Here is a 23,210-nt window from a genome sequence, read left to right as displayed (position 1 = left end):
ACGTGATGGAACAGGAGCAGGCGCAGGAGGAGAAGGCCACGCTTTGTGAGACACAACAACCCAGGCCTTGCATGAGGGCAAGAAGCGTGCGGATAGCATGCTTTGTACCGCCATGCAGTCATAAATGTAATAAAGATAAGTGGTTCAATAAACAGGGACCACGCGGCAACGCTAACCCAGCAGCAGCAGACGTGATGGAACAGGAGGAGGCGCAGGAGGAGAAGGCCACGCTTTGTGAGACACAACAACCCCGGCCTTGCATGAGGGCAAGAAGCGTGCGGATAGCATGCTTTGTACCGCCATGCAGTCATAAATGTAATAAAGATAAGTGGTTCAATAAACAGGGACCACGCGGCAACGCTAACCCAGCAGCAGCAGACGTGATGGAACAGGAGCAGGCGCAGGAGGAGAAGGCCACGCTTTGTGAGACACAACAACCCAGGCCTTGCATGAGGGCAAGAAGCGTGCGGATAGCATGCTTTGTACCGCCATGCAGTCATAAATGTAATAAAGATAAGTGGTTCAATAAACAGGGACCACGCGGCAACGCTAACCCAGCAGCAGCAGACGTGATGGAACAGGAGGAGGCGCAGGAGGAGAAGGCCACGCTTTGTGAGACACAACAACCCAGGCCTTGCATGAGGGCAAGAAGCGTGCGGATAGCATGCTTTGTACCGCCATGCAGTCATAAATGTAATAAAGATAAGTGGTTCAATAAACAGGGACCACGCGGCAACGCTAACCCAGCAGCAGCAGACGTGATGGAACAGGAGCAGGCGCAGGAGGAGAAGGCCACGCTTTGTGAGACACAACAACCCAGGCCTTGCATGAGGGCAAGAAGCGTGCGGATAGCATGCTTTGTACCGCCATGCAGTCATAAATGTAATAAAGATAAGTGGTTCAATAAACAGGGACCACGCGGCAACGCTAACCCAGCAGCAGCAGACGTGATGGAACAGGAGCAGGCGCAGGAGGAGAAGGCCACGCTTTGTGAGACACAACAACCCAGGCCTTGCATGTGGACAAAAAGCGTGCGGATATAGCAGCAATGCTTTTTGCCGCCATGCAGTCATAAATGTAATACAGATGAGAGGTTCAATAAACAGGGCCCGGAAACGCAACACCATCCCAGATGTTCATTGGTCATGTTACTTGGTTGGGGTCCTGGAGTGTTGCGTAGTCATTTCCAATCCAGGATTGATTCATTTTAATTTGAGTCAGACGGTCTGCATTTTCTGTAGAGAGGCGGATACGCCGATCTGTGACGATGCCTCCGGCAGCACTGAAACAGCGTTCCGACATAACGCTGGCTGCCGGGCAAGCCAGCACCTCTATTGCGTACATTGCCAGTTCGTGCCAGGTGTCTAGCTTCGATACCCAATAGTTGAAGGGTGCAGATGGATGGTTCGACACAGCTACGCCATCTGACATGTAGTCCTTGACCATCTTCTCCAGGCGATCGGTGTTGGAGGTGGATCTGCACGCTTGCTGTTCAGTGGGCTGCGGCTGCATGGGTGTCAGAAAATTTTCCCACTCCAAGGACACTGCCGATACCATTCCCTTTTGGGTACTAGCTGCGGCTTGCGTTGTTTGCTGCCCTCCTGGTCGTCCTGGGTTTGCGGAAGTCAGTCTGTCTGCGTACAACTGGCTAGAGGAGGGGGAGGATGTCAATCTCCTCTCTAAAGTCTCCACAAGGGCCTGCTGGTATTCTTCCATTTTGACCTGTCTGACTCTTTCTTCAAGCAGTTTTGGAACATTGTGTTTGTACCGTGGATCCAGAAGGGTATAAACCCAGTAATTGGTGTTGTCCAGAATGCGCACAATGCGTGGGTCACGTTCAATGCAGTCTAGCATGAATTGAGCCATGTGTGCCAGAGTCCTACCAGAATCCTCATCATCCTCTTGTGAGCGTTGTGATAGTTGTTGTGATGCATCATAGTCGTCACCTTCCTCCTGGTCTGCTTCTGCTGACCATTCGCGTTGAATTGTGGAAGTCCAACGTGCACCGCTCTGGCCCTCGTCAGTGGTGGCATGAAATTCCTGCTCCAACTCCAGCTGTTCCTCCTCCTCTTCTTCGTCATAGCTGCTGGGGCCAGCGTTCCCTGAGGCGGATGGCCTGATGTTGGTACCATCACGCTGATCGTTTTCTCCTTCAGATTCCCCCAGTTGCATCATGACAGCTGTTTCCTTGATTTTTAACATCGACCTCTTCAGTAAACACAGCAGTGGTATGGTAATGCTGACTGAAGAGTTGTCACTGCTCACAAGCAACGTGGATTGCTCAAAATTTTGGAGGACTTGGCAGAGGTCCAACATGTTGGCCCAATCGGATCCACAGAAGCTTGGCAGCTGGCCGGATGCGCCTCGGTACTGCGCCGTCATGTACTGGACCACTGCACTCTTCTGCTCGCAAAAGCGGGCTAGCATGTGCAGCGTAGAATTCCAGCGCGTAGGGACATCACACAGCAAGCGATGGTGGGGGAGATTGAAGCGCTCCTGCATCTTGGCGAGTGCCCCCGAAGCAGTACTGGAATTTCTACAATGTTTGGACACTCGACGCACCTTCAACAGCAGATCGGGCACGCCTGGGTATGTCCTCAGGAACCGCTGAACTACTAGGTTCATCACGTGCGCCAGGCAAGGGATGTGTGTCAGCTTAGCCAACCTTAAAGCGCGAATGAGATTACTCCCATTATCACACACAACCATGCCCGGTTTCAGGTCCAGCGGTGCCAGCCACAAATCCGTCTGTTCCTTTATTCCCCTCCAAATTTCCTCCCCTGTGTGCTGCTTATCCCCAAGGCAGATTAGCTTCAGCAACGCTTGCTGACGCATGCCAACAGCTGTGCTGCACTGCTTCCACGATCCTACTGCTGCTGGGTTAGCGTTTCCGGATGAGGTACAGCTTTGAGATGCGTTGGAGGAGAAGGAGTCAGAGAGGTAGGTGCTGCTGTTATCCAGTGGGAGGGACGGCGGTGCAGCTGTTTGTGGCGTGGGCAACACCCGTGCCGTAGCAGGTGAGGAATCGCTGCCAGGCTCCACAAGGTTCACCCAGTGCGCGGTAAGGGAGATGTATCGACCCTGGCCGAACGCACTCGTCCAGGTGTCAGTGGTGAGGTGAACCTTGCAGGCAACGGCATTCTTCAAGCTTCGGGTTATTTTGCTGACCACGTGCTCATGCAACTCAGGCACTGCAGAGCGTGCAAAGTGGTAGCGGCTGGGAACCACGTAACGTGGGATGGCCACTGACATCATGCCCTTGAAGCTGTTTGTCTCCACCAATCGATATGGCAGCATTTCGCAGGCCAGAAGCTTGGCTATGCTGGCTGTTACTGCCACGGCCCGGGGGTCATTTGCTGGCAATTTCCTCTTGCGCTCAAACATCTCCGACACAGACAACTGAACCGTAGCGCTGCACACGGAAGGGCTGTTGGTTGTTGTGTTTGATGAACACTGGGAGACCTCAAGAGCACTACTCCGGAAAGTGACAGTGTCAGCGTCGTCTGATGTTTGTGAATGTTGTGAACCACGCAATGGCTGGGCTACTGCTGCTGCTGAGGCGGGTCTGGTGGTGAGTCTGGTGAACCCAAGGGAGGCAGTGTTGTTTCTGGTACCCTGTCCTGACGCGTTTGCCCAAAGAGTGGGATGTTTGGATAGCATGTGACGGCTCATGCTGGTGGTGGAGAGGTTGTTAATATTTTTCCCCCTGCTCAGGCGGGTCTTGCACACCTTGCAAATCGCCATGGTAACATCCTCAGTGCAGTCTTCAAAGAAAGCCCAGACTTTGGAGCACCTGCCTCCTTGCTGGCGATTTCTGTTTGCTCCTCTTTTGCCTCTCACTTGAACTTCCACGCTTGTGGTGCCTGAAATTGCGCGCCGCCTACCTTGTGGCACAAGGCGAACTCGTGCAGCAGTGTGTTCTTCAACAGACTCATCTGTGCTGCTGCTACGACGGCGATGTTCTCGTTCACAAACAAAATCTGGGTCTCTGTCCACATTGTCCATACCCTCCTCTTCCATCTCCTCAAACTCGTCATATGTCATTGTGGGCCACCGCCGTGGAGTAGAGCTCCCCACAACAACCTCTGCGCAGCACACTCCAACGTCGTCTTCCAGATCTTGTCGGCCGACCTCCTGCAATTGCAACCCCTCCTGCCCAAATTGCTCTGGGATTTGGGTTTCCGAGTCCTCTTCGGACTCGCCTTGTATTTCAGTGCGCGGTGCATTTCCCACAGTTAACGGTTGTGAATCCAGGCACAACATTTCTGGCTGTTCCTCCATTGACCTTTGAAAGGTGGAAGTTTGTTGGGCTGGGAATAGCTCCTGCGAATACCCCATTGTGTCCTGAGGTAATTCATCGGACTGGTTATCTGGCAGTTGTGTGCGTGGTGTCGCTGCCGGTTGTGTCAGCTTTGTGCCCACTGGCTCCTTGTAACTGGCTGAGGACTCGGACCTCGTGCGTGATGTGCTGGTGCTGCTTAACCCACTGCTGGACGCTTGAGAGGTCATCCAAGTAATTATCTGGTCCTGTTCTTTTGGATTTGTGAGGGTTGTTGTCCTGGACAACATGGGCGGTATTGAGTGGGTTTTCTTAGGTGCTCCCCTGTGGCCTGTACGTGAACCGTCAGGGGAAACACCTCTTCCCTTGCCCCTCCCTCTTTCACCGGATTTCTTCCTCATTTCACTTATCCTTACAGTACACGCTGACTGGCAGCAGTACAGTGGCAGTACAGAAATGCTATACAGTACCACTATTCCCAGCAGCGACACAGAGCACAATGCTATACAGTGACGGGTGAGCGGTGTACCACTATTCCCAGCAGCGACACAGAGCACAATGCTATACAGTGACGGGTGAGCGGTGTACCACTATTCCCAGCAGCGACACAGAGCACAATGCTATACAGTGGCGAACGAGCGGTGTACCACTATTCCCAGCAGACACAGAACAGTACACAGAATGCTATATAGTGTGGCTGAACGAGCGGTGTACCACTATTCCCAGCAGACACAGAACAGTACACAGAATGCTATATAGTGTGGCTGAACGAGCGGTGTACTACTGTTCCCAGCAGACACAGAACAGTACACAGAATGCTATATAGTGTGGCTGAACGAGCGGTGTACTACTGTTCCCAGCAGACACAGAACAGTACACAGAATGCTATATAGTGTGGCTGAACGAGCGGTGTACTACTGTTCCCAGCAGACACAGAACAGTACACAGAATGCTATATAGTGTGGCTGAACGAGCGGTGTACCACTGTTCCCAGCAGACACAGAACAGTACACAGAATGCTATATAGTGTGGCTGAACGAGCGGTGTACCACTGTTCCCAGCAGACACAGAACAGTACACAGAATGCTATATAGTGTGGCTGAACGAGCGGTGTACCACTATTCCCAGCAGACACAGAACAGTACACAGAATGCTATATAGTGTGGCTGAACGAGCGGTGTACTACTGTTCCCAGCAGACACAGAACAGTACACAGAATGCTATATAGTGTGGCTGAACGAGCGGTGTACTACTGTTCCCAGCAGACACAGAACAGTACACAGAATGCTATATAGTGTGGCTGAACGAGCGGTGTACCACTATTCCCAGCAGACACAGAACAGTACACAGAATGCTATATAGTGTGGCTGAACGAGCGGTGTACTACTGTTCCCAGCAGACACAGAACAGTACACAGAATGCTATATAGTGTGGCTGAACGAGCGGTGTACTACTGTTCCCAGCAGACACAGAACAGTACACAGAATGCTATATAGTGTGGCTGAACGAGCGGTGTACTACTGTTCCCAGCAGACACAGAACAGTACACAGAATGCTATATAGTGTGGCTGAACGAGCGGTGTACTACTGTTCCCAGCAGACACAGAACAGTACACAGAATGCTATATAGTGTGGCTGAACGAGCGGTGTACCACTATTCCCAGCAGACACAGAACAGTACACAGAATGCTATATAGTGTGGCTGAACGAGCGGTGTACTACTGTTCCCAGCAGACACAGAACAGTACACAGAATGCTATATAGTGTGGCTGAACGAGCGGTGTACTACTGTTCCCAGCAGACACAGAACAGTACACAGAATGCTATATAGTGTGGCTGAACGAGCGGTGTACTACTGTTCCCAGCAGACACAGAACAGTACACAGAATGCTATATAGTGTGGCTGAACGAGCGGTGTACCACTGTTCCCAGCAGACACAGAACAGTACACAGAATGCTATATAGTGTGGCTGAACGAGCGGTGTACCACTGTTCCCAGCAGACACAGAACAGTACACAGAATGCTATATAGTGTGGCTGAACGAGCGGTGTACTACTGTTCCCAGCAGTGACACACAATGACTGGGGGGGACCCTGGCTAGCGTGGCTGGAGCGCGAACTACCCTGCCTGCCTACCCAAAGCTAAACCCACAGACAAATGGCGGAGATATGACGTGGTTCGGGTATTTATTTACCCGAACCACGTGACAGTTCGGCCAATCAGAGCGCGTTCGGGTCCGAACCACGTGACCCGTTCGGCCAATCACAGCGCTAGCCGAACGTTCGGGGAACGTTCGGCCATGCGCTCTTAGTTCGGCCATATGGCCGAACGGTTTGGCCGAGCACCGTCAGGTGTTCGGCCGAACTCGAACATCACCCGAACAGGGTGATGTTCTGCAGAACCCGAACAGTGGCGAACACTGTTCGCCCAACACTAGGTAAGAAGTCAACCAAAGCAAATTCTAAGCAATTAAAGCGGACCTGAACTCGGAACGTTCTCTCTGCTCTAAGGCTGCCTTCACAGTGGGACGTTACAGGCGCACGTTAGAGCAGCCTGTAACGCAGCCCACCTCACAGTAATGAAAAATCAATGGGCTGTTCACAGTGCCCACGTTGCGTTACAGTGTAACGCTGGACGTTCAAAGAAAGTGCAGCATGCCGTGCGTTATATGCGGTTTTAGCTGCGTTAGACTGTTTGCACGTGCTCAGAGGAGGAGGGGAGAGTCCGCTATTGTCTCTAGCCACATGGCTAATTAATATTCACTGCACTGTGTGACGTGCAGTGTTTACTTCCTGGAGCGCCACTTTGTGTGGCAATTGGCTGGCGGGACCACGTGATGCGGAGTGTTCCGATCACGTGGTCTCTGGACGCATGCGTCATTTTCATCCGATAGTATGCGTCAAAAAGCACGCATCACGGACGCATCAAGTGATGCATAACGCGGTTCTATACAACATCCAACTTCAAAGCTCACATGCATTGCGTTAGGGGCAAGTTATGTGACCTTAACGTCGCACCTAACGCAACGTCTTAGTGGGAAAGAGCCCTAAAAGGTACGCAATAGCCTAATAACCTTTAATGAAAAACATTTCTTTGTTACAGTTATTACAAATCCGAAAATAAATCTGCAGTTTGTCTACTTCCTGCTTTCATAGAAGCGGACATGTTTTTATCATCCTGTGCTTTTAAATTAGCTTTTTCTGCCATCTTTGCCATGGCAGTCATGTGACACAGGGGAGAGATCACATTCCAACTTGTGATTAGACACAACTGAAGGGGAATGAAATAGGGTAAACTCTCTAAATACATACAGGGTGCATTTCTCCATGTTTTCCTTCTGTCCCGTGCAAGAGTTCAGGTCCACTTTAAATGCTTGTCTCACATGGGCCAATGTTGATGTTCATGATTCCACCATTAAGAGAACATTGAGTGGTGATGGTGTGTATGGCAGAGTAACATAGAGAAAGCCACTACAAATTCTGTCCATCTACAAATTGCTAAAGATTATGTGGACAAAATAAGGATACTGGAAAAATGTTTTGTTGACAGATGACGTAAAAATAGAGCTTTTTAGCTTAAATGAGCAGCCTAACATTTGGAAGAAAATAAACAATGGATACGAAACTTATCTTGTTTGTGAAACATGGAAGTGTTTGTGTCTGTTTTGTTGCAACTGGACCTGGACAGCTTACCATAATTGATTGAATAATGGATTTGGAACTACCAGATAATACTAAAGAAAAACATCAAGACATCTGTCTGTGAACTGAATCTCAAAATGTGTTGCTCTGGTTATTTCCTGATGAAGCGGGATTGAACCTGCGAAATGTGTCGCAATGTGGAGCATTTAAAAAAATATTATTTTTTACTAAATATCAACAGATCTTGTTTCTACTTACTGGGGAGGTAAGTCCACCAGTACCTTCTTTTTTTTTTAAACAGATTTTAAAATGCTTTTATACTATTTTTGTGCCTCTGTTCCAACCTCCTTAACCTGAGTGGGGACAGGTCCTAATTCTCTCCAGCTGCATACACATTGGTTGCCTTTGTGGTTACCCACATTTGTGAGTATAAGCTTATATGTTGTTCCCTTTTAACCATCTCTGCAACATAACCTACTTCACAATATTAGGCTCTCGGTGTACCCTTTTTGAATCTCAAAAGACAGCAATACTATAAAATCAAGTAATTCTACCAAATAATGGTTAAAGTTAATGCCCTGGAATGGCCAATTTGATAACCTAATGGAAAGATTGTGGAAAGACCAAAAGTAAGCGGTTCAACAAATCCAACAACATCATGAGCTGAAGCTGTTCTGTATGGAGGGATGGGATGACATTTCTCCAAGTTAATGTGCAGGAGAATTAGGATTTGCTTTTTTATTTGAGGAGGACACTTCGCTTTACAGCTGTAGGATGGCAAAGCTGTAGGTGCGCAGGTACGCGTGGCCAGGAGCGCTCTGCATGTGCGCACTACGGCACACTGACGTCATTATTTGTTGACCTGGACTGAGCTGTGGCAGTGGATTTACAGTACAAAGGAGGGAGATGGAGGAGAACGAGCGGAGCGGTGGGTATGAGGACAGCATCTGATACATGCCTGTTCCTCCTGTTTTTGTTTAATTGTTTAGCTCTGGTATCCTTTAAAGAGGAATACCAGTGAAAATATTGTAATTAAAAAAAGTGCTTAATTTTTAAAATAATTATGTATAAATGATTTAGTCAGTGTTTGCCCATTGTAAAAGCTTTCCTCTCCCTGATTTACATTCTGACATGTACTGTATCACATGGTGACATTTTTACTGCTGGCAGGTGATGTCACTGGAAGTAGCTGCTGCTTGCTTTTTTGGCAGTTGGAAACAGCTGTAAACAGTTATTTCCCACAATGCAACAAGGCTCACAGGCAGGAAACTGCCAGGACCATGGTCCTCCCAGTTTCCTGTGGGAGGGGTTTCACCACAATATCAGCCATACAGAGCCCCTTGATGATCCGTTTGTGAAAAGAAATAGACTTCTCATGGGAAAGGGGTATCAGCTACTGATTGGGATGAAGTTCAATTCTTGGTCACGGTTTCTCTTTAAGCTTATGGTGAGGCATACTGCAGGTACTTATCAACCTTCACCACAAAACTTATAATTAAAATGTGGATGACTTCATAACCTATATGCATTTAACTTTTTCTCCTGAGTTTTCTCCTAGGTGATATTTTAAAATGTTGTAAATAAAATGCCCTTTAAACCCACAGCAACCGGAAAATACTCAAAATAATTTTGGTAGTACTTTTCAACAACTTTTTTGAGACTATTTTCACTTGCAAAGTGCTGAAAAGTTATTTGAAAGAGAAGATGAAAATGTATCTCTAAGGAGAAAACTCAGGAGAAAAAGTGAATTGCATCTGGTCCCTTATGTTTTACAGGAACTAAAGCCACTTTCACCCCACCATACAACTTACACTCAGCTAATTTACAAAGAAATCAAAGTTTTGGCTACTACTATAGATATCAAAACTATACGTTCCTCAAAAATGACAGCTTTCAACCCACATCCAAAATATACAGTCAGGAAATACAGTACTATAGTATCTGCTCAGAAAATGAAGATTAGATAGAAAGCTCTCTCATATCTCAGGAGTGATTCATTCTCCATGTTTACTATAATACCGCAAAAATGTTTTATGTGCGTGCAAGAAAATATCGCGAGGGAAAAAAGGGCGCGGGGGGATAACAAATTGCCGTGGCTTGATAACGAAATCTCATTAACGAAAAAATTTGTTTTCAAGTGGGCGCAAAGTGAAACGACAACATGTTAATGTTAAGTACCATTTTTAAACAGACGGGAAATCAAAACATAAAGATATTTACTTTAAAAACTATAACATAATTCAAGAATACAACTTAACTTAACACTACTCTCACACAGAACCCTCCCCTGGTGGTGCCTAGCCCTAACCACCCCCCCCTGGGCTGGTGGTGCCTAACCCTTACAATCCCCGGAGGTGCCTAACCCTAACCACCCCCCTGGTGATGCCTAACCCTAACCACCCCCCCCTGGGCTGGTGGTGCCTAACCCTTACAATCCCCGGAGGTGCCTAACCATAACCACCCCCCTGGTGATGCCTAACCCTAACCACCCCCCTGGTGATGCCTAACCCTAACTACCCCCCTGGTGGTGCCTAACCACCCCCCCTGGGCTGGTGGTGCCTAACCCTAACAATCCTCCATGGTGCCTAACCATAACCTCCCCCCCTGGTGGTGCCTAACCCTAAGACCCCCCCTGGTGATTCCTAACCCTAACCACTCCCCCTGCACAAACACCCTTACAAACGTAGAAACAATAACATATTTGATAACATAAAATCTGTACATACAAACAAATTTGCTTAATAAAATGCTTGTGAAATCTAACAATACTTATTGTTAAATATTACCCAAAGAAAGCCTAGATTGTCATAAAAAAAATAAAACTATATATGTATCATTATGATGGCATAGTTAATAAAAAATTATTGTTGTATCAATTGCGACACAGTGGATATGCCAAAATAGTCAGAAATCTTGGATTAAAAAAAATGGATAAAAACACAGGAATGCAAAGTGGTTAAAATCTCAAAATGTTTTACATAAAAATACAAAAGCATGCATAATCATGGTATTGTTTGCAACGAGATCATTGGCCATCTCTAACCAGAAGAAAGAAAAAAAATGCAGATGATACCTCTAAGGTTCTAGAAATGGACCAATCAACTGCTGCAGTGGCTACACCATATAATTATAATTTCATTGAAACCTTTGAGGCCTCTTTCACAGTGCGATGTTAACGTCGCACATTAGAAAATGTTCCAATGCAGACTAACGCACAGCAATGCAAAGTCTGTGTGACATTCACAGTGTACACGTTGTGTTAGACTGTTTGCACATGCTCAGTGACTAGCCACATGGGTAATTAATATTCACTGCACTGTGGTGACGTAACCTGGACTCGTAGTGTTGTCCGGATCATGACTGAATCGTTCATTTGATCCGGATCTTTTTTGTGAGTCGAATCATCCGGATCATCACAATGAAAGATTCGGTTTACAGTGGATGTCTGTCTGGAAGAAACAGGAACATACAAAATGTACAGTGCAGGGAAAGTCCTGTCCTGCTAGTCATTTCACCGAGTCTGCTACCCTAGTAAAATGATTCAAATGATTTGGTTCAAAGATCCGGATCTTTTCATTGATCCGATTCAAATCATCCGATTCCTTGAAAAGATCTGGACTTCCCATCACTATCCTGGAGCAGCTGTTCTATCAGTATAGATAGAACAAAAAGAGCTCACCAAGAGCCACATAACACGGCTCAATCTGACGTCCAACTTCAACACCACCACGCGTTGCGTTAGGGGCACGTTATGCTACCTTAACGTCCCCTAAAACGCAACGTCTTGGTGTGAAAGAGGCCTTAAACAAAATTAGCAAGCATAACATTTTTATCACCTGAAAAGGATTTGCACCTCATTGACCAGCCTTGCTTCTATGCACCATAAAACAATCAATTAATCAGTGGATTGCTTCAGTTAACCATTTATGTCACATGGACGTGAGCTTCACATCCACAGCGGTAGCTGCTAGAGCCGCAGGGTCGCACTAGTCACGTCCCTGCAGTTTGGGGGGATTGCAGGTGATCGGGCGGGCAGATGCCCATGATCGCGCTGTTACCGGGAGCATGGGGAGATTGGCTGCAGGGTACAAAAGTCCCCTGTGCCAATCCGTACATTACCACCAAGAATTAACACCGTTTTTTTTTCAAAAACAGTGTTTATTCTTACATAGAGCCGCAGCGTTATCTCGCACCGTGATTTCTGCCGCCCGATCGTTAAAGGAGTTATCAGGCATTTCTAAGTAAAATAAGAGCTACTACTTATCCGGGGCTTCGTCCAGCCCCAAGCTCCCAGCATGTCCCTCTTCGCAGCTCTACAGTCAGCCGCCGCTGCCTCCCGGTCCCCGGCAATGATGTCAGGCTGACCTGGAGTCGGCCTGTACTGTGCCTGTGCAAGCGGCGCTGTCAACAGGGCCGGGCCGAGGCATAGGCTGGAGAGGCTCCAGCCTCAGGGCGCAGTGTAGGAGGGGGCGCACAATTCATTCAGCTGTCATTTCTAATTGTGTATGAAGTAGAAAGAAATAAGAAAAGGGGATACATAGCAGTGGCTGCAAGCCAGATAACTAGATATTAAGGTGTTGGGGAGGTTGTGGGCCCTGTGGCCCTCTTAGTCTAATAGCAATCAGTGTGTGACAGCTGGGGTGGGAGGGACGGAGGGGCGCACTTTGGTGTCTCAGCCTTGGGTGCTGGAGGACCTTGTCCCGGCTCTGGCTGTCAATCACCGCCATGTGGACCAGAGCGTACTGCGCAGGCGTGCTGTGCCTGCGCAGTACGCTCCGGTCCATGTGGCGGTGATTGACAGCGCCGCTCGCACAGGCACAGTTCAGGCCGACCTCCAGGTCAGCCTGACGTCATTGCCAGGGACCGGGAGGCCGCGGTGGCGAACGGCTGATGGCAGAGCTGTGGCGAGGGATATGGTAGGAGCTTGGGACTGGATGAAGCCCCGGGTAAGTAGCACTTATTTTACTTAGAAATGCCTGATAACTCCTTTACATTTATGAATGGGAACAAAGTTCCCATGCATTCATCTCCCCGCCAGCACTGTGATCGCAGGTTTCCATTGAAACCTTGCTTCACTTCCCCAGTTACAATGTAGCAATACATTGTATCCTATGTAGCGTACTTGTACGCTACATAGAGTTTTGCTCAACAGGGACATCTTGTGGCCAGATAGTAAAATACACCTACTGACTTTAGGGCCTATAATTAATAAATAAAGGGCTAAAAATTAAAGATGGATGTAAAACTGAAAAAATGCACCTTTATTTCCAAATAAAATATTGTCACCATACATTCTACTAGGGATATAATTTTAACATTGCAATAACCGGGACAAATGGCCAAATAAAATGTGTGGATTTCAATTATGGTAGCATGAATTATTTTAAAACTATAATGGCCGAAAACTGAAAAATAATGATTTTTTTTCAATATTTTCATATTATTCCCATAATAATGCATTTAGAATAAAATAATTCTTAGCATAATGTACCACCCAAAGAAAGCCTAATTGGTGGTGGAAAAAAACAAGGTATAGATGATTTTGTTTTGCTAAGTAGAGATAAAGTTATTGGGGAATGAATGGGAGGAGTGCTGAAATGTGAAAATTCCTCTCGTCCATAAGGTGAAAAATACCCGGGGGCTGAAATGGTTAACCTGTGCAACTCCATGGAGGCTAGAAACACACTAGACAGAAACGCTAAAATTTTTGCCACTATTGAAAGTCTATGGAACACAAGTAAAAATGCATAAATGTGTTTTTTACATTGTGCGCTTTTTGAAAACACACAATTTGCAGCATAATTTTCAAAAACGCATGTAAAACGCGCATAATGTATCTCAATTGAGACACAAAGGAATGTGTTTTTACAAGCATTTTTTGTATAGAAAAAAAAAAAAAAAAAAGTTATTGTCTTTTATTCGATTGATTAGGAAAATGAATTAAAAAAAAAAGCAAATGCAAAACCCACCCCAAAAAAACCCACATATAAACACATTAAAATTGCAAATGCATACAAAAACACACCAAAAAGAATGTACAGTGCAAAAAAAACCAAACAAACCCAAAATACTATCTAGAAGTGTCGCTTGCAAATTTTTGGTAAAGTCTGTTTTGCATTGAAAATTCTATTTGTGCGGAAACACAAAAACCCTGACATTTTTACCACGAAAAAATTTACTAAAAGCGCAAAAAATAAAACTTATTTTCAATGTCATTTTCTCTCAAAAACTGAATTTAACATTATTTTTGCAAAAATTAACGCTAAAAGTATATTGGCATATGTGCTTGTCACTACTGCCTAGTGTGCAACTGTCACATATTTTGAAGCCTTATAAACGGTTCCTTCCATAATCACATTTTTTCGTCAAGAATCTTTCATACCTGTGTCTCTGTAGAGAAGAAGGTCTCTCTGGTGTAAATGATACTGCTGATTCCGGTGGCCTTGACCAAGACACTCCACTTATATGCTGAAGCTTAGAACTTAATTCTGTCATCATGTTAGATTTGACTGTAGAGCCCGGAGAAATTTTTTCTTGGGAGTAGTCTTCCCAAGGAAGTGTGGGAGATTTCCGCTGAGAATCCTTGGCTGCCTCTGCAGGAGCACTGAGTGAAGGCCCTTTTGATGATGTCAGTGTAAAGACATTGTCTGTGCAGGGAGACACTGAAACAGTGGTATTAGTAGCAGTAATGGGGTCTCTGAGTATTCCAGGTGTTCTACTTGGGAAAGTCCGAGACCGAATCTTATTTTGGAGAACAGCCTTTTCAGCACCAAATGCTTGCCCATCTAGATAAGTGATATAAGTATCCAGAAGTTCTGTTCCTTCTGTTGAAAGGCCAGACATGCTTGACAATGTAGAAACACTACTAATGGTCTCTAAATGATGATCACTACTGCTTCGACTGTCAATTTCCTCAATACCAGAATCAGTTACAGTCTCTATAGTATCTGAAGCTGGTATTTGGATTGATGATACAACAGAGGAAAAGTTGACATGAGGTTCTTTGAGTTCTGATGTCCCCTGGGTTAAATTGGCTACTTCACTGTCATAAGAAGTGAGGCTAGAGGTGGTAGAATCTAGAGCAGGAGTGCTACTAGAGTCAGGAGGAGGCGGGGGCACAGGAGGAGGCAAGTTTGCCACTGCACCCGATGAACCTGGTGGGGAATCAGGCTTGTCAAAACTGTTTGAAAATTCTAAAGGTGGAGGAAGTGGGTCTGTAAATAAAAACTCATCATCTACATCGATAGAAGGTGCTGGGGGTGGCAAGACTAATAATGGGAGACCATTCTCTTTGGAATTGGTTTCATGGGGTTCTGCATTTGTGCTAGGTAATGGAACATGATTTACTGCTATGTTGACAACTGGTCTTTCATTTTTTGCCTCTTTATTTGAGGAAACCTTATTATTTTCTTGTTCGTCTTTGTGAGTTGAGTTTTCCATGAAACGTACATGTAATTCTATTTTTTCTGAGCCGTCTGACCTCTTCTCCCAAGCTTTACCATGTTCCACTCCTTGGAGTAACAAGAGGGCGGGAGATCGGTGGCCAGAACTTTCATCTGATTTTCTTTCACCTGTTGGAGACACCATGGAAGATTTGTAGTCCATCTCTTTTCTTTTGACAGGACCTGAATCCCACAGTCGGTGGGGAGAGCTGCTCCGAGATTCCATTGGTGACTTTTGCTCTGCAAATCGTGGAGATGATGGGCGTGACTTTCTTTCTTCTATTTCATTCCTACTGTGCTGCTGTGACTCTTTTAAAGCTCTTTCTCTTGCTGCTAAAGCAAGGCCCAGAGGAGAATTAGGATCTAGGATTTTTCCTGTCAAAGGATGTATAAGAGGGGTGGATCCTGCTACTGGATTAACACTGGACATTGTCATGGAACTAGAACATGACTGTAGCTGTGGTAAATAAGTGGAACACACAGTGCTAAATGCGCTAGTGGTACTGGGTCCATATATTTTGCCAGATTTTGGCTGGTATGAATACCCACTAGTAAGGTCTCTATTTACAGGAGCCCCATAACTGGGAACATTCAAGTGCATGTACGGTTCACTAGAAAACATGCCCTCATCAATAGATTTGGAATGTTTCAATCTTGGGGCAGGAGCAGGCTCTGTATCTTCATCAGTGGACAAGAAAAGAGCAGATTTTCGACGGGCTTCGTTAAACCACTCACGGTCCCGCCGTGCTGCACCAACAATAGCTGCTCCAAACTGGCTTGTGAAGTCAATGTTATCCCTCAGCTGCAAAGAAGGGATAGGATCTGGCTGGGTTTCAGCTTCCATACTACTGCCTTGACTGCTCCTTCCACTACTACTGGTTGATGGGGCCTTGATAATGATTGTAGGTATAGGAATGGAACTTTTTTCATGAGATTTGGACTGTTGCTGGTGATGAGACTGGTATTGCTGCTGTTGTTGTTGCAAGTGCTGCTGTTGTTCATTCTCCACCTTCACCTGTTTAACTAATTGACCTTTTCTACGCACTGCTTTGGGTGGGACGTACATTGCCGTGCTGGCTGCTCTAGCAGGTAGATTAAAATAACGCATTTCTTGAGCCTGGGATCTCCAGCTCCTCATGTTGGCAGCCCCCATCCTAACATGGTCCTCTGCTCCTTGTTCAGAATCCTGATGGTATAGTTGCTGGAGCTTCTCCCGACGCTGCGATGCCTCCATCATTTGCTGGTCAAAAATACTTGTTTCCTGACGCATGTTGGGGGAGAATAGCTTGGACTCACCACTTTGATTGAAGTTTGATCTCAAAACTGGGCTAACCCTGGGTGAAGCAGAAGGGGCAGTATTGTACGGTGGGTCGGGAGGAGAAGTAGTTGGAGGGGGAGGGATATCTTCTGAACTTGGAACAGAAAGACTGCGGTTAAATTTCATGGGAGGGGCAGACAAGAATGGCTTTTCCTCATCTCCAGCACCTATAAGATATGAGATAGTAAATGGGAGTGACTGTAAGCTATCTAAAGAAAGAAACATTATTTAAAAACAGAGGGTTTTTTTGTGTGTGTTTTGTAATCTATCACAAGTTCTGTAATAATGGTCATAAGTAGGGTAATGGTTAATGTAAGACGTTATTTATGCTGTGTTTTCACCAGACTGTACTGTGTATCTATACCTTTTTTTAATATTGCATTTAAGTCCTCCGAGATATTTTGGGCATGATCCAATTCACTTTTCTTCAAGTTTTCTCCTATTGTGTTTTACCGATACAATGCCTTTCAAGCCACCAGCAAGCAAGAAAATACTAAAATAATAATTAAAAAAATAAATAAAATAAAAATAATAATTTTGGCAGTACTTTTTCACCTACTTTTTGGTATTGCATAGTGCTAAAAATCTATCTCTAAGAAGAAACTTAGGAATAAAAGTGAATTGGATCGGTCCCATTGTATTCTATGGCCCTTATGCAATTCACTTTATCTCCTGGGGATAACATTTCATCTTCTGTTTAAAGTAACTTTACAAAAATTGTGTAATTTAAAAGGTACTAAAAGGTAGGTGAGAAAGTTCTGTCAAAATTATTTTGAGTATTTTCTTCATTGCTGGTGGTTTAAAGGGCATTTTAAGACAAGGGCCCATATGCAATTAACTTTTTCTCCTGAGTTTTCTCCTAGGTGGTATTTTTAAACTTATCAATAAAATACCTTTTAAGGCACCAGCAAGCAAGAAAATACTCAAAATAATTTTGATAGTACTTTTTCATTTACTTTTTGGTACTTTTTTAGTTGAAAAGTACTGGAAAGTTATTTTAAATAGAAGATGAAAAATTATCTCCCAGGAGAAAACTCAGGTGAAAAAGTGAATTGCATATGTGCCAAGATGTGAAAATATCACCTAGGAGAAAACTTAGGAGATAAAGTGGATTGCATATAGGCCAATGGCCCCTTTTGAATTCACTTATTCTTTTTTTTCTAGGAGTTTTCTCCTAGGTGATATTTTCATACCTTGTCATAAAATGCCCTTTAAACCACCAGCAAGTAAGAAAATACTCAAAATAATTTTGATTGTACTTTTTCACCAACATTTAGGTAATTTTTGAATTGTAAAATGTTTAAATGTTATATTAAAGAGAATGTGGAAATGATCTCCTAGGAGATAACTCAGGAGAAAAAGTTAATTGCCTATATATTTTGATGCAGTAGCTGTAATTCTATACATATTTATTTGTTTTAGACTTTACCTAATGAGGTCAGAAGAGTTCAGTGAAACATGTCAGAGGTGCTAAATGTTAGATTACACAGTTGGCAGTGTAACTTGGCCTGAGGAAGTGCATCTCTGGCCACCACGAAACGCGTTGCCATGGTGCACATACAATATTCTTATTTTGGTTTTATTTATTTTTTATTTTGTTTTACTAACTGTATTGTTCCCCCTTGTATTTATACTTCACCCTCTAGCTTCCAGCCAGCTTCACAGATTTGGCAATTTACCCCATTTTTTCTCCCAAAAATTTTGTTGGTTGCCCTTTTGAGCAGCCCTGTCTAGTTAGTAAATTTCTATTTTACCAAATAACCCTATTTTTTCTTACCTACTGCACCATCTGGCCACAAGTTGTCTCTGTGTTTACTTCTCCAAGGGACCAATCCCTCTCTCAAGTCACGCCATAAATAAAGTCTTCTATAACCAATGCTCTGCTTATATTCATTGTTACAAATTGGAAGTAAGCTATCTTCCTTGTATTATATTTATAGCCATGCATATATAATTTGGATATACTGCAGCTCATCATCATGTCAATTCAATCTAGCTCACCTAGTCTCTAGGGTTTAACATCCTATCCCCTCAGTTTAACTAGGGTTAAACTACCATGATCCTCTACTCTGGAGCCAGAGAAGACATCTGGAGCAATCAAAAGAGCAAACAACACCTCAAGACCACTATCAGTAAGGGGAACGTCCAAAGATTTTTACCCTTTAAGATTTATAAGTGGTTGACTACCTCTATACCCATCTATACCTCTATACCCATTGATTGTTTGAGGTAATATACCAGGCCTGGTTCCCAGGGTGTTTTCATCTGTTTTGTCTACCTACTGCACACTGGGCATACTATGAGTCTCATGTCAGAGCATAGCGAGATGCATACTGGGCACTATACTTCAGATCAGGTGTTTTTGTGGCTACGCTTGTTATGGGTGCAAAGATCATGATGGCCCACTTGTTTTATGACCCTTGTGAGATGGGCCCCAAGGCTGAGAAGGTAACCATGGGGAGGCAAGGGAAGAGGGTGTAAACATTTGGCGGGGGCAACAAAGTTTCGCTTGGGGGGGGGGGGCTTAGGAATTTTAGTTAAGCCACTAGAATTTACAAGTGAATATCTTAGGTTTTTCTTACCAATAGACTTTTGTCGTAGAATCATTGCCTGGGAAGGTGTAGAGGACAAATAGGATGGACCCTCAAACACAGACTGTGCACTTGAAGCTCTATGCTGTCCAAAACTTGGCTGTGAAAAACAAATCGATTACTATTAATAGACAAATACAATGCAACACATGGACTGAATTCAGGAATATACTGTACATGAAATGTTGGGTGATCTATACAAATGTAGCACGATGGCTCAGCACAGTGATCGTGCCACAAACATGTTGGCCTCGTCTTGAAGAACTAATACTCAAAGGAAACACAAATACATTGTAAAAAATAAACAAAGCACAAATTCAAAAATGGAACCTGCATATTTGGGCGCCAGATAAAGCCTCTAGTAATATTGTTGGTTTTAGCAACAATATTACTTAAACAGCAGTATAGTAATGCAACCACAAGATGTCACTGTTTGTTAAGTGCTGCAATGATCACTATGGTATTGTGATTTCCTGTATTCATTCGGTGTTTCTCTCTGTTCTAAGTAAGCTGCATTACCTGATGGTTATGTATGATTTATCTCTACACGTTTTCTTCAGTAAAGAGTTCTAACATGTTATACTGGGTCCCTGTCTGCGTGTACATACCACTCTGCTCCATTACATATATTGGTAATGTAACCAATATTCTACTATGGGGAAGGGGGGGGCAGATAATGCAGATAGTAGAATGTCAGTAATTTTACCGATATTCTACTGTAACCCTACCAAACCTACTTCTCACACTAACCCTTTCCCTCTATGCATTACTCTAACAGCCCCTACCTATGCCTAACACTAAAGAGTAACTTACCCCGTTCAATGTCTGAAGTTTTCCACTATTTTTGTTGCTGCTATATGGAGTTCAGCTACATGTGCTGCTATGAACGCCAGAACACAAATTTTACACTGGGTGTTACTGTATCTGCAATTAACATTGCAATCTGTGCGATGCCCAAATGACCAGCCACACGCCAAGTGCCCAAATTTCCTGCTTCGAAAGCCTTATCTCATGTTTTATCCCTTCCTTATCTGCTTGTCTAATGAAGTAGCTCTCCTTACAGTTGAGGCGAAAATTAAGTAAGGTGAAATAATTCAAGAGAAAAGCTTTGTTAATGAATGATTTTATCACAGAACCCCTGAGAATCTTTCTCAATAGACATATCTACAACTCATACCATAGACCACAGATGTCAAACACAAGTTCAGCAGGCCATATTATGTGGCCCCCAAGAGCTCCAACTGTGCATCATTGTTGTCAGTAAAAGAATGACAGCGCACTACCTTACCATCCAGAGAAGCACAATGGCGATGGTGTTTCAGGTTCAACATTGCCAGTTTGTGCAGCAATAACCCACGGGACACCCCCAGCGAAATTACCATGTTCCCCCATCCTGGGATACAACCCCCCCCCAATGTGGCTGATGAAACACACATACCTGCACACCTTTCCCCCCACATAGCAGAGTAGCACAACAGAGCAGTGTAATATCTACCTGCTCCAGCACTTTGCTGTGTCTGCCTCTTCTGTTCTTCCCAGCAGCTGCACGCTCTATGCTTCCATACTTCCAGTTTCTGATCACATGACATGCATTCAGAGTCAGATGTCAGATCCTCATGTGGCTTCCAGGAGGATCAAAGGAGGCCCTAAGCAGCACAGGAGCAGGTAAATATTAAACTGCTCCACTGCACTACTCTGCAGAAGGGGGAGGAGCATTCCTCCTCCCCAGTCCCTATAGTTATGCCACTTAGTTTGAGACTGTTCAGTAAATGTTAAATCCTAATAATTTGGCTAGCAACTTAGACTAGTGCTGGGCGTAATGGAAAAAACTACGCTTACGGATCATTACGCGTACATTTCTGATTTAAAGGAACCCCATTGGTCTGCTAAGGACCAATGGGGCTCCTTGGAGCCCAAATTCAAAGATGCTTAGAGAGCTCTGAGCTATGTAGCTCAGAGAGCTCTGTCGGGTCCGTGCAGGACGCTAAGTCCCGCCTGCTCCCGCTGCCCTCCCCGCCTCTCCCACATGTCACCCACATGTCACCCACATGTGGGTGACATGTGGGTGACAGATGTGGGCGGGGTGGACAGCGGCAGCCGGCGGGGACTTAGCGTTCTGCAAGGACGCGTAAGTGTATGCGGCGGCTGAGCAGCGAGTGACGTCGGGTGCGGCGTAGTTACAATGTAACAAAGTTGTTACATTGTAATAACTTTGTTACATTGTAACTGATAGAACATTTCCGAGGCTAATGCGAGGGATCATTTATTTAAAGGGACAGGTAAGTATTAATGGTTAATTAAGAATATTAAAGGACTTTTTTCGTGGTTATGTTTTTTGTTCAATTAAAATATTTGTTTGTGTGATTATTTACTTTTAACTCTTCAAGGAAATGGGTAAGGGGTACAAGTACCCCTATACTCATTTCTCCTGGGAGGGGGGGTGGGCATCTGGGGGACCCCTTTTTAAAGGGGACTCCCAGATTCCACCATGAACCCCCCCCCCCAGGAAATCGCGGCCTCAACCACCACCGCCCATCGGAGGTGGAGAAGAGCCCCTTGTCCTTGGATTGGACAAGGGCTCGGAGGGGGAGGGGAAAGCTTGGCTGCCCCTCCCCTTCCGAGACCCACCAATAACCATGCAGGCTGGTATAGTCAGGGTGCTGAGCCCCATGCGGCCGGTGCTCCGCATTCTGGCTATACCAGCCAGCATGGGGGACAAGGGGTTAAAGAGGTCTGGGAGGGGGGACCCCACATCGTTTTTATTTTTATATTTCCCACAATCAGAACGAAGTAAGTAAAACTCTTCCCACTTGGGGTAATCTATGAAAATAATACACTATTGTTACCTGTGCAAAAAAAACTGACATTTTCCGCATTTAAAAGACATTTTTCCCCTTGAAACTTAAAAATCGATTTTCTCAAAAACTATAAGGTCTTTTTGAAAAAAATGTTTTCCTCTTATTCCCACTGATCCCCTTAATATACCGTGGGAATTTGGTGTTCCTACATTTTAAGCAGGCTTTGCTATTAACCGTTAAAGTCGGCGGGTTTTTAAATGTATACATTTTTCCTTTGAAACTTTAAAATCGATTTTCTGAAAAACTATAAGGTCTTTTTGAAAAAAAAAATTTCCTCTTATTCCTTCTGATCTCCTTAATATATTCTCCAAATTTGAGGCTCTTAGCATTTAAGGGGGCTTTGCTATTAACCCTTAAAGTCGGCGGCTTTTTTATATTATACGGGAGCGTAATATTACGCGATTACGGCAGACTGTGTAATTTCAATACGAGTTTACGGTCTTACGCGTAATTTTTTACGCGTAATAACGTAACTTATGGTCTACGCGTAATTAATTACGTGTAATACCGTAACCTTACACGTAACGCTTACGGTGCATTTGTAGTGAATTACGATGCGTATTTACGCTAATGCGTAATTTCGGCCAAGCACTAACTTAGACTATGTTGTAGATTTTGGTCCTTTACATGATTGCGTTAAACACCCCTGTCATAGACAATCCAGCATTTTTAGATGAATCCTACTCATGCAAGATACATTGTATAAAGATAACTAGAAGACTCCAACACAGATGTAGGAGGGCTGTCTACCTCTGAGGAGAAAAAGCTCTTCCCTCCACCTCGTGGTGTTCCAAGTGATGCCAGAGTGCCTGGACTGGAACTCTCATTCACGCTTATGGTTTGCTGAGCTGCAGCCAGGATCTCATCCAACTTATCTGTTGTGAAAGAAAAGACAAAGAGTGACCAACCGCAATGTAGAAAACTACACTGAAGGACTATGCAATACATGGTGCTGAGTTTTCCCATGGACGTAAGCAATTATGTGACAAAAGTATAGCTTACGACTAGGAATGGTCAACGGTATGCTAAAACTTCTTGGTTGAATCAAAAGTTATGCTAATTGTATACATTATATGCCGG

At 44.7% G+C, this 23,210-nt stretch overlaps 1 protein-coding gene across 5 annotated transcripts in view; it reads right to left on the bottom strand.

Annotated features, from left to right (window-relative positions):
• Positions 1-23,210, bottom strand: part of SHANK1 (SH3 and multiple ankyrin repeat domains 1) — a 656,518-nt gene that overhangs the window by 7,172 nt on the left and 626,136 nt on the right. For all 5 annotated transcript variants that reach the window (XM_068241408.1, XM_068241411.1, XM_068241409.1 and 2 more), the window contains 3 exons: positions 22,881-23,005; positions 19,264-19,372; positions 14,304-16,848 (listed from right to left, as the gene is read on the bottom strand). In XM_068241408.1, the coding sequence (XP_068097509.1) occupies positions 14,304-16,848; positions 19,264-19,372; positions 22,881-23,005 (2,779 nt within the window). The remainder of the gene's footprint in view (positions 1-14,303; positions 16,849-19,263; positions 19,373-22,880; positions 23,006-23,210) is intronic.

Source organism: Hyperolius riggenbachi, chromosome 6, assembly GCF_040937935.1.
Source record: "Hyperolius riggenbachi isolate aHypRig1 chromosome 6, aHypRig1.pri, whole genome shotgun sequence".
Taxonomy (NCBI): Eukaryota; Metazoa; Chordata; class Amphibia; order Anura; family Hyperoliidae; genus Hyperolius; species Hyperolius riggenbachi.
Note: the sequence above shows the minus strand (reverse complement) of the source record. Positions and strands in the feature narration are given on the sequence as shown.